Source organism: Pseudophryne corroboree, chromosome 3 (assembly GCF_028390025.1).
Source record: "Pseudophryne corroboree isolate aPseCor3 chromosome 3, aPseCor3.hap2, whole genome shotgun sequence".
NCBI classification, from domain to species: Eukaryota; Metazoa; Chordata; class Amphibia; order Anura; family Myobatrachidae; genus Pseudophryne; species Pseudophryne corroboree.
Genome location: NC_086446.1, coordinates 695,106,508 through 695,123,634, shown reverse-complemented (window position 1 = coordinate 695,123,634; position 17,127 = coordinate 695,106,508). Strand labels below are relative to the sequence as shown.

At 47.0% G+C, this 17,127-nt stretch overlaps 1 protein-coding gene across 1 annotated transcript in view; it reads left to right on the top strand.

Moving 5' to 3' along the window:
• The window catches only part of DNTT (DNA nucleotidylexotransferase), a 1,050,501-nt gene that overhangs the window by 832,332 nt on the left and 201,042 nt on the right, over positions 1 to 17,127 (top strand). Inside the window, exon 10 of the mRNA XM_063962018.1 lies at positions 4,276 to 4,359. Coding sequence (XP_063818088.1) covers positions 4,276 to 4,359 — 84 coding nt within the window. The remainder of the gene's footprint in view (positions 1 to 4,275; positions 4,360 to 17,127) is intronic.

The window sequence follows — 17,127 nt, the reverse complement described above, 5'->3', positions numbered from 1 at the left end:
GATAGCTAGCGATCAACACGGAATGAGGGCCATAGTAACATAGTAACATAGTATTTGAGGTTGAATAGAGGCAAATTGCCCATCGTGTTCAACATCATAATGTAATTAACACCCTCATCATCCACCTCCTCATTAGTGATTGGAGGTAGTCTTTCCCAAAAAACAGAGTCCCTGTCACTGAAGTCACTGAAGCACAGAAGCACTGAAGTGCTCTTGCACCACCTTTCTTTTCTGCCAGTGCTGTGTGGTAATGTTTCATAGATGTGCTATAAACTGCCGTGTGTTTGCACTGCTGCTCTGTCGGTTAGTAACCAGCCAGCTCACTGCAGCCTTTCGCCTAAAACAGATGAAAACAAAATTGTGAGATGTGGGGTGGTCAAAATTGACTTTAAATGACTGCAAATTAATGTTATTGAGGTTATTTATTGAGGTTAATAATACCGTAGGTACTAAAACAGGCCCAAATTCTGTGATTTTAGCTGTTTTTATGATTTTTTTTTGACAAACATTCAGATCCAAAACCAAAACACACAAGGGCAGTTTTGGCAAAACCAAATACATATCCAAATCAGGAGGGAGATACAGATCCAACACGAAAACCAAAACACGGCGGTCGGTGTACATCTCTAATCAACATTGAGTTAAGGCATGTCTCTGAACATCACCAATATTTACAGTAGCCCAACATTCGGCCTAATTCAGACCTGATCGCTAGGCTGCATTTTCGTACAGCGTGCGATCAGGTCTAAACTGCGCATGCGTATGCACCGCAATGCGCAGGTGTGTCGTACGGGTACAAAGCGGATTGCTGCTCAGCAATGGGTTTGTGTGAAGAAACCATTCGCATGTGCGTTCGCAAGGAGATTGACAGGGAGAAAGTGTTTGTGGGCGGCAACTGACCGTTTTCTGGGAGTGTTTGGAAAAACGCAGGCGTGTCCAAGTGTTTGCAGGGAGGGTTCCTGATGACAGTTCCGGTCCCGGACAGGCTGAAGCGAGCGAAGTAGCTGAGTAAATCCAGAGCTACTCAGAGACTGCACAAATTCTGTTTGTACAGCTCTGCTACACATGCGTTCGCACACTTTCAAAGTGAAAATACACTCCCCTGTGGGTGGTGACTATGCGAACGCAGGACTGCAAAAAAACCCTAGCGAGCGAACAGGTCTGAATTAAGCCCGTTGTCCATTTTACTGCGCATCCCTTTGAGTGTTCCCATGACATTCCAACAGCACATCGCCGGCCATTGCTTCAAGCTGAATTGCCTCCAAAAAACTGCCTGATTGCTATGGGTTTGTACTTATTTTAGTATATAACACTCAAAGTATAATATTAAACTTCACTTGTAAAGTAATGTGTCTTCTGTTTGGTAGAAAAGATCTGCATAAAAAATGTTTGCTGTTATTATTCATAAGAAGATTTAAAGATTTATATAGAAAAGGCTTATTTAGCCAAGTGAACACATCATGCTTCATGATAATACTCATTTATATTTTAGCCATGTAGGGAAAAAGTGCATAAAATAGATATGAAGTGGGATTAAAATGCATGCAATATCTTCAGTTCCCTTTTCATTGCTTCTCTTTAATCTTCTAAATTAAGAGAGAACAGAGTCACATGGTCTTGTCAAGCGATAATCCTTATAGGCCAATTACTGTTACTACTGAGCAGATACAGTTTATCAGATCACCCAGTATTTTAATCAGCCTTTAGATTAAAGTCTAGGACAGTGTATCCCTACATCGGTTCTCAAGGCACACTAACAGTACAGGTTTTAGTGATATTCATGCTTGAGTACAAATGACTAAATCAAAATAATACTGCTTTCAGATCGCTAATGCCGGGTTGCACCTGGGAATTGGAAAAGAGTCCTTCCCGGCAGGGCTGGTGCAAGAATTGTTAGTACCCTAGGCAAAACTTTGGTCTACCACCCCCCCCCCCTCTCCCCCCTTTCCTGCAAAGAAAGCAGAGAGGGGTAACTGTGTGTAAAGCGGGATATAAGGCAGCAGGGGTGCGCGGTGCAGCCCATTCTATTCTTATATAAAAATATTCTTTATAACAATAATAATAATAATAATAATAGAGTTGAGACCACATGAGGCTCATGATATGCATAAGTACATATATACAAGAACTGTGTAAGCATAACCTTTAGAATGTGTGTAACTTTGTGCGTTTCTAAGAATAAAATTCAGAATGAAATATCAATGATAAATTAAAATTGATTGACAAAACTGATGCAATCCCATGAACAATCGCACTGTATCTAAACCAAAGCCAAGGTATGGATATCCCTGAACCTTGAGAGGGGATGAGGGGCACAGTACCTGGGGACATGAGAGGAGGTGACAATGGAACTGGGCAAATGAGGAGGGAGGGGGTGACATGGGACTTAAGTGGTGCAGGTGAAGGAGAGACACAAGACCTGGGGACATGAGGAGGGGGTATGACACAGGATCTTTGGGGTTGACACAGGGCCTAGGCACATGAGGGGGGAATGGGGTGACACAAGACATGAGGGGGAAAGTGGAGGAGGAACACAGGACCTGAGAACATGAGGGGAGTAACACAGGATGTGTTTTTTTTTACAGGACCTTGGCACATGAGGGGGAAGGTGGTTACATGGGACATGGGGGGTGGAGAGGGGGAGTTGGGACACAGGACCTAGGCACATGAGGGGGAATGACATAGGACCTGAGCACATGAGAGGGGAGCGGGTTTCACAGGACATGAGGGTAGTGGAGAGGGGGAGGAGGAACACAGGACATGGGGACATTAGGGGGTGGGTAACACAGGACCTGGGGGGTTTTCGCAGGACCTTGGCACATGAGTGGGAAGGTGGTGACATGGGTCATGGGGGTTGGAGAGAGGAAGTTGGGACAGGACCTAGGCACATGAGCTGTAATGACACAGGAGCAGGGCAAATGAGGGGGGAGGGACACAGGATCTGGGGACATGAGGGGGTTAACATAGGACCTGGGGAAATCAGAAAGAAGGGGGGGATACAGTATTCCACACTGCGCCGGCGGTGCAGTGCTGTACAGCCTGGGGGGGGGGGGTTCTTCCCTCACCTCGGAGTAGTTTCCCCTCCTCAGCCAGGCGGCTCTGGCTCTTATCCAGTGATGTGTAGGAAGCACCGGTCCGGGCGGTTTGGCCATGTTTATTGGCAGAGTAACTCAGCAGACTACAAGCTGACAGTGCCGGACGGGTACCGATTCTGTACATGCACTCCATCCTCCTCGCTCTTTGGTGCCTGGGAGGCGGTCAGCACTGCACCTTCATTCCCTGGTGCTAAACTCTAAGGCTGGGAGGCATGCGTTCCTGACTCCGTGAGCCGCTGTCTGGTCACACACTGCTCGGCATATGCCCACCAATAGAATTCTGGTCTTTCATCTTCCTTTTTTTCTTCCAGGCAGCCTCAGCAGGCCTATCCCGTCAGATCCCGGCACCCATAGGCAGCTGCCCAAAGCTGCCTAGTGGAAGCACCAGCCCTGCTTTCCGGGTCAGTCATTGGACCCTGAGAACTGGTTTCCCGACCTGTCATATTGCGGGGGCGGGAACAGTGCCAACATCAGGGGTAGGTGCGAAGGCAGCGTTAGGAGATGAGATCATCTCTGTGCCGCCTCTCCCTATGCAGTGAACGGGTCACGGGTCGCAGCTACACGGGAAACCCATTCACAATGCACCCGACCCAGTAATAGCCTGGGAATAAGCCTTCATTATTCCCGGGTTGAATTACCGGGTCAGGCGACCCGGGATTTCGGGACTGACCTTTTCACACCACACAGCAACCCACATCGACCCGGTATATTGAGTCGATACCGGGTTATTTGTGTGGTGTGAAAGGGTTATAAATGAGGTACTAATTAAGTCACCTGTGCTCAAGTATGGCTAGCCTTCAAACCTGGACTGTAAGTGTTTCTTGAGGACCATGGTTGAGAAACCAAGTTCTTTGATAATACTATTGCATCTAAATAGATATTTTTAAAGTCAGTGGTTCCCAAAACGCGGTCCTCAAGGCACCCTAACAGTCCAGATTTTAAGGAATCCATGGCTGAGCACAGATGGTTAAATCAAATGGACTAAGGTTCTAATTAGGTCACCTGTGCCCAAGCATGGTTATCCCTAAACCCTGGACTGTTTGGGTGCCTTGAGGACAGAGTTTGTGAACCTCTGTTTTAAGTTATTTCTTATAGTGAAGCTATTATTCTATTGTATTTGTTTTTAGAAATTCAGTCTCAAGCAGGAAGATAAATTACATTGTTTTGTCTTCTGTAACAGCAATTCGAACGAGATTTGCGGAGATATGCAACCCATGAGAAAAAGATGATACTGGATAATCACGCACTGTTCGATAAAACCAAGGTATTGTAAACAGTCTGACATTTACTTGCCATACAGTTTAGTATTTTATAAAGTGTTAAAACATATATAAATGTAATTAAGGATAACAATATTGCAACGTTCTTTAAAAGACATTATTATGTTTTGAAAAAAAAATTAAAGAAAAAGAAAATGTAACTTATTCTATGAGTCAATGTGGATGTGGTTGTGCAGGAAAAAGGTTGCTTCTTCTCCCTTTGGGAAATTGTGCTTTCATTGTTACACTATTGCATATGTTCATATATACAGTATGCCTGGATTGGCAAAACTATGGCATTATGAAAATAAGGTACATAAGTTGTTTTGCTCAGGGTGTAGGGTGGAGTTGCAAGATACAAATCTGTTATACCTCTTTTACACCAAAATCCTGATTCCTACCTGGGATTTGGAACATGGTCTGTATCCGGGTCGGATCCGGGATTTACCACGTTTACACTGCGGTGTCAACCCGGGATATTCCCTGTTCACACTGCACATGGGTGCAGTGTCTTTAAGGCTGGTGGTTTGAATGGTGGCCTGACTTAGAATCTTAGACCAGCAATATGCATATATTGTAGCATACCTCCCAAATTCCTAATGCGGGACATGCCGCACCAAAGGTGTAGCTGCGGCCGGGAAAGGGACGGGGCCTCAGAAGAAGGGCGGGGCACTCCACTTTTTTATGTTGTGGGGGCGTGCCCAGCGCTCCCGAGCAGCTGGGCAGCCCCTTCCTCTCCTCCCCACACTGTTCAGATGCCGTGCACATGGCATCTATTAAATGATCACCAGCTGCTTTGCAAAGCAGAGAAGCGGTGATCACTGGATCTCCCAATCCCCCCCGCCCTGCACCCTGCAACCTGCAGGAGGGACAGCGGGACAGTGCCTGAATAGCGGGACTGTCACGCTGAAATCGGGACAGTTGGGAGGTATGCTGTAGCGTGAAATTCTCCTGCTGTTAGTCATGCATAGTGCAAATGCATTATATAAAAAGCCCAGTTATTTTAAAATCTAAAATCTTCCTCTAAAATGTCAGCAGTACTTTTCCCTCTGTACTTTTCAAATGGTTCCTGTGAATCACTGATTTTTTGGGGGGAGAATGTAGAAATAATGGAAAAGGCAACCCAGCAGAAGACAATTTATAGACTATAGAAGGGGGAACTGGATGTATAAGTATTTATGATACTTATGGGATGAGCGAGACTAGTCTGGTCATTGGTTGGGATGGCAGCTACAAAATAGGCCAAAAGCTATTTTGTTTTGGCCATAACAGATGACTGGTTTTAGTTATTTTTCCTTCTTTTCTATTTTTCCTAATTCATGTATACAAATCTTTCCTTTACAATCGCTAAATTAGACACAACATTCAATATTAAAAAAAAAACAAAAAAAACCTCTTTATAAATTAGTCCTGATCCATATTAAGGTGGGTACACACTGGCCAATATATCGGCCCTATCTCTTGAACGGCCGATATATCGTGGGTCCGTCGGCCAGTGTGTACGGGCAATATATCTGTGAACTCCGTTGTTCACAGACATATCGCGTCGGCCCCGCAGCACATGGGTGCAGTGTCTTTAAGGCTGGTGGTTTGAATGGTGGCCTGACTTAAAATCTTAGACCAGCAATATGCACATATTGTAGCATACCTCCCAAATTCCTAATGCGGGACATGCCGCGACGAAGGTGTAGCTGCGGCTGGGAAAGGGACGGGGCCTCAAGAAAGGGGGAGGAACCTTGGAAGAAGGGCAGACGCTCCACTTTTTTATGTTTTGGGGACGTGCCCAGCGCTCCCGAGCAGCTGGGCAGCCCCTTCCTCTCCTCCCCACACTGTTCAGATGCCGTGCACATGCACATGGCATCTATTAAGTGATCACCAGCTGCTTTGCAAAGCAGAGCAGTGGTGATCACTGGATCTCCCAATCCCCCCCCCCCCCCCTACCCCACCCTGTGACCCGCAGGAGGGACAGCGGTACAGTGCCTGAATAGCGGGACTGTCACGCTGAAATCGGGACAGTTGGGAGGTATGCTGTAGCGTGAAATTCTCCTGCTGTTAGTCATGCATAGTGCAAATGCATTATATAAAAAGCCCAGTTGTTTTAAAATCTAAAATCTTCCTCTAAAATGTCAGCAGTACTTTTCTCTCTGTACTTTTCAAATGGTTCCTGTGAATCACTGATTTTTTTTTTTTTTTTGGAGAATGTAGAAATAATGGAAAAGGCAACCCAGCAGAAGACAATTCATAGACTATAGAAGGGGGAACTGGATGTATAAGTATTTATGATACTTATGGGATGAGCGAGACTAGTCTGGTCACTGGTTGGGATGGCAGCTACAAAATAGGCCAAAGGCAATTTTGTTTTGGGCATAACAGATGACTGGTTTTAGTTATTTTTCCTTCTTTCCTATTTTTTCTAATTCATGTATACAAATCTTTCCTTTACAATCGCTAAATTAGACACAACATTCAATATAAAAAATAAAAAAATAAAACCTCTTTATAAATTAGTCCCGATCCATATTAAGGTGGGTACACGCTGGCCGATATATCGTCCGTTCTCTTAAACGGCCGTTATATCGTGAGTCCGTCGACCAGTGTGTACGGGCGATATGTCTGTGAACTCCATAGTTCACAGACATATTTCGTCGGCCCCGCAGCACAGCCGACGGCCAATATATCTACCGATATATTGGCGCGTCGCTGTGTGTGTACGATCGGCAGATATATCTATCAGTGTGTACCCACCTTTAGACACCACCCCTTTCCGGATAAGACACCACCCCTTTCCAGATATAGACTGCTAGAGACTAGACTAATAGGCAGGTCTGAACTATTTGAAGTTGGTATAATGATCGGGATGTATTTATTATGTCAACAATCACAATGTCAATTGTCAAAAGATCGACACCTATTGCCAAATGTTATAATGTTAACATATTTAAAATGTTAACACCAAATATAAACTCCTGCAAAATGTCAACAGTCAAAAATATTGACACATGAAATTTTGACATCGTTAAAATGTCAACATACAAAATGCAAAAATAGAAATTCCAGGTTTAGGGTTAGGCTTAAAATTGGTTGGTGGCATTATGTATCTGTCAAAATTTTGAACAGTATGCAAACGTAGGCGCAGGTTACAGCACTGGTCCCACTCTTTCTTGGGGTGATTATCATCATACATACCTGTATAGGTAATGTGACAGGAATCACATATATGGAGCACAGTTCAATTCACTTTATTTCCACGTCAGGCAGATTACAAAATTTATGCAAGTTTTGCAGGTCAGGTTTTACAGCCAGTCTTTAAAACATCAGCACTCCCTTACAAGTTCTGGTAATCACAAACAGTACAGGTTCCAAATGGCTCCTAACATAACCCCAGACCCCCAACCTATTTCCTGCCCACTTGCTGGCATCAGGAGCAATGCCCTGAACAAACACAGTTTTAAAGGTAGCAGGCAAGTTATAGTGATTAGCCCAGCTGTGGCTTACAACAGGCTCAGCTAAAACCCGGACTGGATTCCATCAGACCTGTTGCTGCTGCTCCAATCCTGAAAAAGCCTGATGTTCCACATTAACCTCATGTGGAATCATGCTGTCCCTGCGCCAGTAATTATACAATTACTGTAAAAAAAAATCATAACAACTTATCAGTATTCAATACAAAAGGCGGTGGTGCTCCCCTAGAGTTATGATTACCGATGCAGTCTAACAAGCCTGTAATTATGGCGGTGTGACTGGTGCCACTGCACAGAGCGCCGCCGCCGATGCCCTGCTGGCGGGACATGCCACCGCTGCAATCTGCCGAGCGCCTGCTGTAATGTATATTACTAATATACATCTCATTGGCAGGCACCTGCTTCATTTGTGTGCAACAATTTCACCAAAATGTTTTACGGCTCTGCAAGTTAAAACGAAGGAAAACTCTTTTACTGGGACACTCTTAATAAATCTTTTAAAACTTAATTATTATGAACTACTATAGACTCACATAGTAAGCAAAACATTTATAGTTACCAAATGTGCCAACAACAATAATAATGCCATAATGGGCATAAAGACTAAGTGGCGTGCTGTAATAATAGCTGCACGTGAATACCAGAAATATATATATATATATATATATATATATACATATACATTGTATCAAATACAAAGTTGTACTCAGGGACCACTTCATCAAACAAAATCACATCTAATAATTGTCTAAGAAAGTGTAACAGTTCTCTTATCAAACAACTCAGATGTGTTTGCAATTGAGCAATTATTGGCAGACTGTATGTACTTCAGTAGTATAGCATACCTCCCAACTTTGCCGACATCCAAGGAGGGACATCATCGGGGCGTGCCCAAAATTAGGGAGCGTGGCCTACCGGAAAGGGGGCGTGGCCTCACGGCAAGTGCCGTGATAGCAAGCCACGCCCCCATTTTTGTCATTATGGGGGTATGGACAGCACTGTGAGAGCTGCTGGCCATGCCCCCTGTCCCTCTCTGCCAGGAATAGACGCTGTGCGCATGTGCACAGCGTCTATTCACCGCTGCTCTCCTCAGAGCAGCGAGTGACAGGGAGAGATCTCCCAACTGCCCCCCCCCCCACACTCGTGGGACACTGCGACCCGCAGATGGGACAGCAGGACAGATCGTATAAAATGGGACTGTCCTGCTAAAATTGGGACAGTTGGGAGGTATGGTATAGTCATAGTGAAAAGCAATTTTAAAATAATCTGATACTTTCTTGATACAACATGAATAACAGTTGTTTCAATTCAATCGCAAATAAGAACAAAAAAATGAAGCAACATACAGCAACGAAAAGAACTATCTCACTATTTACAGTATACCCCTTTCAGACTGACAGAGTGGGTCACACCCGGGAATGTGTTCCGGAACGCATCCCGGGATTGACCCCTTTCAGACTGCACTTAGACCTGGGATCAACCCGGGACAGCGCCATTCACACTGATCCCGGGAAATCCCTGCAAATGCATATGTACAGTATGTCATTAGAAATGGACATTTCTCTGACGTCCTAGTGGATGCTGGGGACTCCGTAAGGACCATGGGGAATAGCGGCTCCGCAGGAGACTGGGCACAAAAGTAAAGCTTTAGAACTACCTGGTGTGCACTGGCTCCTCCCCCTATGACCCTCCTCCAAGCCTCAGTTAGATTTTTGTGCCCGAACGAGAAGGGTGCACACTAGGTGGCTCTCCTGAGCTGCTTAGTGAAAAGTTTAGTTTTAGGTTTTTTAGGTTCAGTGAGACCTGCTGGCAACAGGCTCACTGCATCGAGGGACTAAGGGGAGAAGAAGCGAACTCACCTGCGTGCAGAGTGGATTGGGCTTCTTAGGCTACTGGACATTAGCTCCAGAGGGACCGATCACAGGCCCAGCCATGGATAGGTCCCAGAGCCGCGCCGCCGGCCCCCTTACAGAGCCAGAAGACAGAAGAGGTCCGGAAAATCGGCGGCAGAAGACGTCCTGTCTTCAACAAGGTAGCGCACAGCACTGCAGCTGTGCGCCATTGCTCTCAGGACACTTCACACTCCGGTCACTGAGGGTGCAGGGCGCTGGGGGGGGGGGCGCCCTGAGACGCAATAAAAACACCTTGGATGGCAAAAAAAATGCATCACATATAGCTCCTGGGCTATATGGATGAATTTAACCCCTGCCAGAATACACAGAAAAACGGGAGATAAGGCCGCCGAGAAGGGGCGGAGCCTATCTCCTCAGCACACTGGCGCCATTTTCCCTCACAGCTCCGTTGGAGGGAAGCTCCCTGGCTCTCCCCTGCAGTCACTACACTACAGAAAGGGTTAAAAAAGAGAGGGGGGCACTAATTACGCGCAGTATTAAAAATACAGCAGCTATAAGGGGAAAAACACTTATATAAGGTTATCCCTGTATATATATATAGCGCTCTGGTGTGTGCTGGCAAACTCTCCCTCTGTCTCCCCAAAGGGCTAGTGGGGTCCTGTCCTCTATCAGAGCATTCCCTGTGTGTGTGCTGTGTGTCGGTACGTTTGTGTCGACATGTATGAGGAGAAAAATTATGTGGAGACGGAGCAGATTGCCTGTAATAGTGATGTCACCCCCTAGGGGGTCGACACCTGAGTGGATGAACTGTTGGAAGGAATTACGTGACAGTGTCAGCTCTGTATAAAAGACAGTGGTTGACATGAGACAGCCGGCTACTCAGCTTGTGCCTGTCCAGACGTCTCATAGGCCGTCAGGGGCTCTAAAGCGCCCGTTACCTCAGATGGCAGATATAGACGCTGACACGGATACTGACTCCAGTGTCGACGGTGAAGAGACAAATGTGACTTCCAGTAGGGCCACACGTTACATGATTGAGGCAATGAAAAATGTTTTACACATTTCTGATAATACGAGTACCACCAAAAAGGGGTATTATGTTCGGTGAGGAAAAACTACCTGTAGTTTTCCTGAATCTGAAAAATTAAATGAGGTGTGTGATGATGCGTGGGTTTCCCCCGATAACAACTGATAATTGCTAAAAAGTTATTGCCATTATATCCTTTCCCGCCAGAGGTTAGGGTGCGTTGGGAAACACCCCCTAGGGTGGATAAAGCGCTCACACGCTTGTAAGAACAAGGGCTCTACCCTCTCCTGAGATGGCCGCCCTTAAGGATCCTGCTGATAGAAAGCAGGAGGGTATCCTAAAATGTATTTACACACATACTGGTGTTATACTGCGACCAGCAATCGCCTCAGCCTGGATGTGCAGTGCTGGGTTGGCATGGTCGGATTCCCTGACTGAAAATATTGATACCCTAGATAGGGACAGTATATTATTGCCTATAGAGCATTTAAAAGATGCATTTCTATATATGCGTGATGCACAGCGGAATATTTGCCGACTGGCATCAAGTCTAAGTGCGTTGTCCATTTCTGCCAGTAGAGGGTTATGGACACGACAGTGGTCAGGTGATGCGGATTCCAAACGGCATTTGGAAGTATTGCCTTATTAAGGGAGTTATTTGGGGTCGGTCTTTCAGACCTGGTGGCCACGGCAACAGCTGGGAAATCCACGTTTGTACCCCAGGTCGCCTCTCAACATAAGAAGACGCCGTATTATCAGGCGCAGTCTTTTCGTGGGCAAGCGGGCAAAAGGTTCCTCATTTCTGCCCCGTGACAGAGGGAGAGGAAAAAGGCTGCAGAAATCAGCCATTTCCCAGGAACAGAAGCCTCTCCCGCCGCTGCCAAGCCCTCAGTATGACGCTGGGGCTTTACAAGCAGAATCAGGCACGGTGGGGGCCCGTCTCAATGAATTTCAGCGCGCAGTGGGCTCACTCGCAAGTAGACCCCTGAATCCTTCAGGTGATATCTCAGGGGTACAAATTGGAATTCGAGACGTCTCCCCCTCGCCGTTTCCTATAGTCGGCTTTACCGATGTCTCCTTCTGACAAGGAGGCAGTTTTGGAAGCCATTCACAAGCTGTATTCCCAGCAGGTGATAATCAAGGTACCCCTCCTGCAACAGGGAACGGGGTATTATTCCACACTGTTGTGGTACCGAAGCCGGACGGCTCGGTGAGACCGATTCTAAATCTAAAATCTTGAACACTTACATACGAAGGTTCAAATTCAAGATTGAGTCACTCAGAGCAGTGATTGCGAACCTGGAAGAAGGGGACTACATAATGTCTCGGGACATCAAGGATGCTTACCTTCATGTCCCAATTTACCCTTCTCACCAAGGGTACCTCAGGTTTATGGTACAGAACTGTCACTATCAGTTTCAGACGCTGCCGTATGGATGGTCCACGGCACCCCGGGTCTTTACCAAGGTAATGGTCGAAATTATGATACTCCTTCGAAGGAAGGGAATTTTAGTTATCTCTTACTTGGACGATTCCTTGATAAGGGTAAGATCCAGGGAACAGTTGGAGGTCGGTGTAGCACTATCTCAGGTAGTGTTGCGGCAGCGCGATGGGATTCTCAATATTCCAAAATCGCAGCTGATTCCGACGACTCGTCTTCTGTTCCTAGGGATGATCCTGGACACAGTCCAGAAAAAGGTGTTTCTCCCGGAGGAGAAAGTCAGGGAGTTATCCGAGCTAGTCGGGAACCTTCTATAACCGAGCCAAGTCTCAGTACATCAATGAAATGGTTCTGGGAAAAATGGTGGCTACCTACGAAGCAATCTCATTCGGCAGATTCCACGCAAGAACTTTCCAGTGGGACCTGCTGGACAAATGGTCCGGGTCGCATCTTCAGATGCATCAGCGGATAACCCTGTCACCAAGCACAAGGGTGTCTCTCCTGTGGTGGTTGCAGAGTGCTCATCTTCTAGAGGGCCGCACATTCAGGACTGGGTCCTGGTGACCACGGACATAAATATCCTGAAGCTAAGGGCCATTTACAATGCTCTAAGCTCAGCAAGACCTCTGCTTCAAGGTCACCCGGAGTTGATCCATTGGGACAACATCACGGCAGTCACCCACGTAAACAGACAGGGTGACACAAGAAGCAGGAGGGCAATGGCAGAAGCTGCAAGGATTCTTCGCTGGGCGGAAAATCATGTAATAGCACTGTCAGCAGTATTCATTCCGGGAGTGGACAACTGGGAAGCAAACTTCCTCAGCAGACACGACCTCCACCCGGGAGAGTGGGGACTTCACCCAGAAGTCTTCCACATGTTTATAAAACTCGACAAGTATTGCGCCAGGTCAAGGGACCCTCAGGCAATAGCTGTAGACGCTCTGGTAACACAGTGGGTGTACCAGTCAGTGTATGTGTTCCCTCCTCTGCCTCTCATACCCAAGGTACTGAGAATTATAAGATGGAGAGGAGTAAGCACTATATTCGTGGCTCCGGATTGGCCAATAAGGACTTGGTAACCGGAACTTTAAGAGATGCTCACGGAGGATCCGTGGCCTCTACCTCTAAGAAGGGACCTGCTCCAGCAAGGACCCTGTCTGTTCCAAGACTTACCGCGGCTGCGTTTGACGGCATGACGGTTGAACGCCGGATCCTGAAGGAGAAAGGCATTCCGGATGAAGTCATTCCTATCCTGATCAAAGCCAGGAAAGATATAACCGCAAAACATTATCACCGCATTTGGCGAAAATATGTTGCGTGGTGCGAGGCCAGTAAGGCCCCGACGGAGGAATTTTCAACTAGGTCGATTCCTACATTTCCTGCAAACAGGAGTGTCTATGGGCCTGAAATGGGGGTCCATTAAGGTTCAAATTTCGGCCCTGTCAATTTTCTTCCAAAAAGAACTAGCTTCAGTCCCTGAAGTTCAGACGTTTGTGAAAGGGGTACTGTATATACAGCCTCCTTTTGTGCCTCCAGTGGCACCTTGGGATCTAAATGTAGTTTTTGGGTTCCAAAAGTCACATTGGTTTGAACCACTTAAATATGTGGAGTTAAAATATCTCACATGGAAAGTGGTCATGCTGTTGGCCCTGGCCTGGGCCAGGTGCGTGTCAGAATTAGCGGCTTTATCCTGTAAAAGCCCTCATCTGATTTTCCATTCGGACAGGGCGGAATTGAGGACTCGTCCTCAGTTTCTCCCTAAGGTGGTTTTCAGCGTTTCACCTGAATCAACCTATTGTGGTGCTGCGGCTACTAGGGACTTGGAGGACTCCAAGTTGCTAGACGTTGTCAGAGCCCTGGAAATATAGGTTTCCAGGACGGCTGGAGTCAGAAAATCTGACTCGTTGTTTATTCTGTATGCACCCAACAAGCTGGGTGCTCCTGCTTCTAAGCAGACTATTGCTCGTTGGATTTGTAGTACAATTAAGCTTGCACATTCTGTGGCAGGCCTGCCACAGCCAAAATCTGTAAAAGCCCATTCCACAAGGAAGGTGGGCTCATCTTGGGCGGCTGCCCGAGGGGTCTCGGCTTTACAACTTTGCCGAGCAGCTACTTGGTCAGGAGCAAATACGTTTGTAAAATACTACAAATTTGATACCCTGGCTGAGGAGGACCTGGAGTTCTCTCATTTGGTGCTGCAGAGTCATCCGCACTCTCCCGCCCGTTTGGGAGCTTTGGTATAATCCCCATGGTCCTTACGGAGTCCCCAGCATCCACTAGGACGTCAGAGAAAATAAGAATTTACTTACCGATAATTCTATTTCTCGTAGTCCGTAGTGGATGCTGGGCGCCCATCCCAAGTGCGGATTGTCTGCAATACTGGTACATAGTTATTGTTACCAAAAAATCGGGTTATTGCTGTAGTGAGCCATCTTTTCTAGAGGCTCCTCTGTTATCATGCTGTTAACTGGGTTTAGATCACAAGTTATATGGTGTGATTGATTGGTGTGGCTGGTATGAGTCTTACCCGGGATTCAAAATCCTTCCTTATTGTGTACGCTCGTCCGGGCACAGTATCCTAACTGAGGCTTGGAGGAGGGTCATAGGGGGAGGAGCCAGTGCACACCAGGTAGTTCTAAAGCTTTACTTTTGTGCCCAGTCTCCTGCGGAGCCGCTATTCCCCATGGTCCTTACGGAGTCCCCAGCATCCACTACGGACTACGAGAAATAGAATTATCGGTAAGTAAATTCTTATTTTTTCTGGCCAGCCCCACTCTTTTTACTGTTTTTGTCATGCACCTTCAAGAACTGCTTCTTTAGAGTCTTCATTTTATTTACACCTTGCTGTTGTGTACGTATAATGCCTCTTGCTTCAAGCAGCTTTGCAATATTTTTATAAATGACTGCATCCTTCGCTGTGCCTGTGATCTGTTTTTAATCTCCTCCTCACACCTTATGCTGAGCAGCTCTCTCACCTCCTTATCTGTCCAGGTCGCCATGACTGTCTCCTCCGCTTCCTGGATGCTTCCCTGGGCTCTGAATGATGACATCATCTTTTCTGAGCCCGGGGAAGCTCCAATGAGATGCCTTTTAACAGTCCTGGATACTGAATACCGGGTAGGGCCCATTCACTCTACACTGCATCCCGGGACGATCCCGGATTCAACCCTGGTCGAGACCTGGGATGAAATCCCGGGACGCTCGTCCCTGGATATTGTTCCTGTACCCTTTCACGCTGAGCAATTTCCCGGGTTGATGCGCGTTCATGTCTTAAAGGAGTATTAATGGCCTTTTTATGAGATAACTTTCTCTTTGCTTGTCACTATCCAATAGTATTCGGCAAGCATAGAAGCGTTCTGCCTAGACCCTGATATCTCTGTTCCATTGCTGAAATGCCTTGGTGAAATCTCTCACCGTGCTTGTCACTCACTTCAATGCAGTTGTCAGGGAAGAAGTCCAGATGTTAGTCGAGAAAGTGGATTTTGAGTGACATGTTGCAGCCCATTTATAATGGGGGCATTGTGTGCGGTGCACATGGGGCCCCGGGGTCCTGGGGGGATCACACCACACACCCTGCACCCATTTTTCTCTGACGTCCTAGTGGATGCTGGGGACTCCGTCAGGACCATGGGGATATAGCGGCTCCGCAGGAGACAGGGCACAATAATAAAAGCTTTAGGATCAGGTGGTGTGCACTGGCTCCTCCCCCTATGACCCTCCTCCAAGCCTCAGTTAGATTTTTGTGCCCGACGAGAAGGGTGCAATCTAGGTGGCTCTCCTGAGCTGCTTAGAATAAAAGTTTAAGTTAGGTTTTTTATTTTCAGTGAGTCCTGCTGGCAACAGGCTCACTGCTACGAGGGACTTAGGGGAGAGAAGAAAACTCACCTGCGTGCAGGATGGATTTGCTTCTTAGGCTACTGGACACCATTAGCTCCAGAGGGAGTCGGAACACAGGTCTCACCCTGGGGTTCGTCCCGGAGCCGTGCCGCCGACCCCCCTTGCAGATGCCGAAGTTGAAGAGGTCCAGAGGTCCAGAAACAGGCGGCAGAAGACTTTCAGTCTTCATAAGGTAGCGCACAGCACTGCAGCTGTGCGCCATTGTTGTCAGCACACTTCACCAACAGTCACCAACTGTCACTGAGGGTGCAGGGCGCTGGGGGGGGCGCCCTGGGCAGCAATGTATAATACCTTTTTATGGCTAAAATACATCACATATAGCCCTTGAGGCTATATGGATGTATTTAACCCCTGCCAGATCTCACAAACTCCGGGAGAAGAGCCCGCCGAAAAGGGGGCGGGGCCTATTCTCCTCAGCACACGGCGCCATTTTCCTGCTCAGCTCTGCTGTGAGGAAGGCTCCCAGGCTCTCCCCTGCACTGCACTACAGAAACAGGGTTAAAACAGAGAGGGGGGGCACTTATTTGGCGATATGATTACATATATAAAAATGCTATAAGGGAAAACACTTGTATAAGGGGTTGTCCCTGTATAATTATAGCGTTTTTGGTGTGTGCTGGCAAACTCTCCCTCTGTCTCCCCAAAGGGCTAGTGGGGTCCTGTCCTCTGTCAGAGCATTCCCTGTGTGTGTGCTGTGTGTCGGTACGTGTGTTTCGACATGTAGGAGGACGATGTTGGTGAGGAGGCGGAGCAAATTGCCTGTATTGGTGATGTCACTCTCTAGGGAGTCGACACTGGAATGGATGGCTTATTTAGGAATTACGTGATAATGTCAACACGCTGCAAGGTCGGTTGACGACATGAGACGGCCGGCAAACAAATTAGTACCTGACCAGGCGTCTCAGACACCGTCAGGGGCTTGTAAAAACGCCCATTTACCTCAGTCGGTCGACACAGACACAGACACGGACACTGACTCCAGTGTCGACGGTGAAGAAACAAACGTATTTTCCTTTAGGGCCACACGTTTCATGTTAAGGGCAATGAAGGAGGTGTTACATATTTCTGATACTACAAGTACCACAAATAAGGGT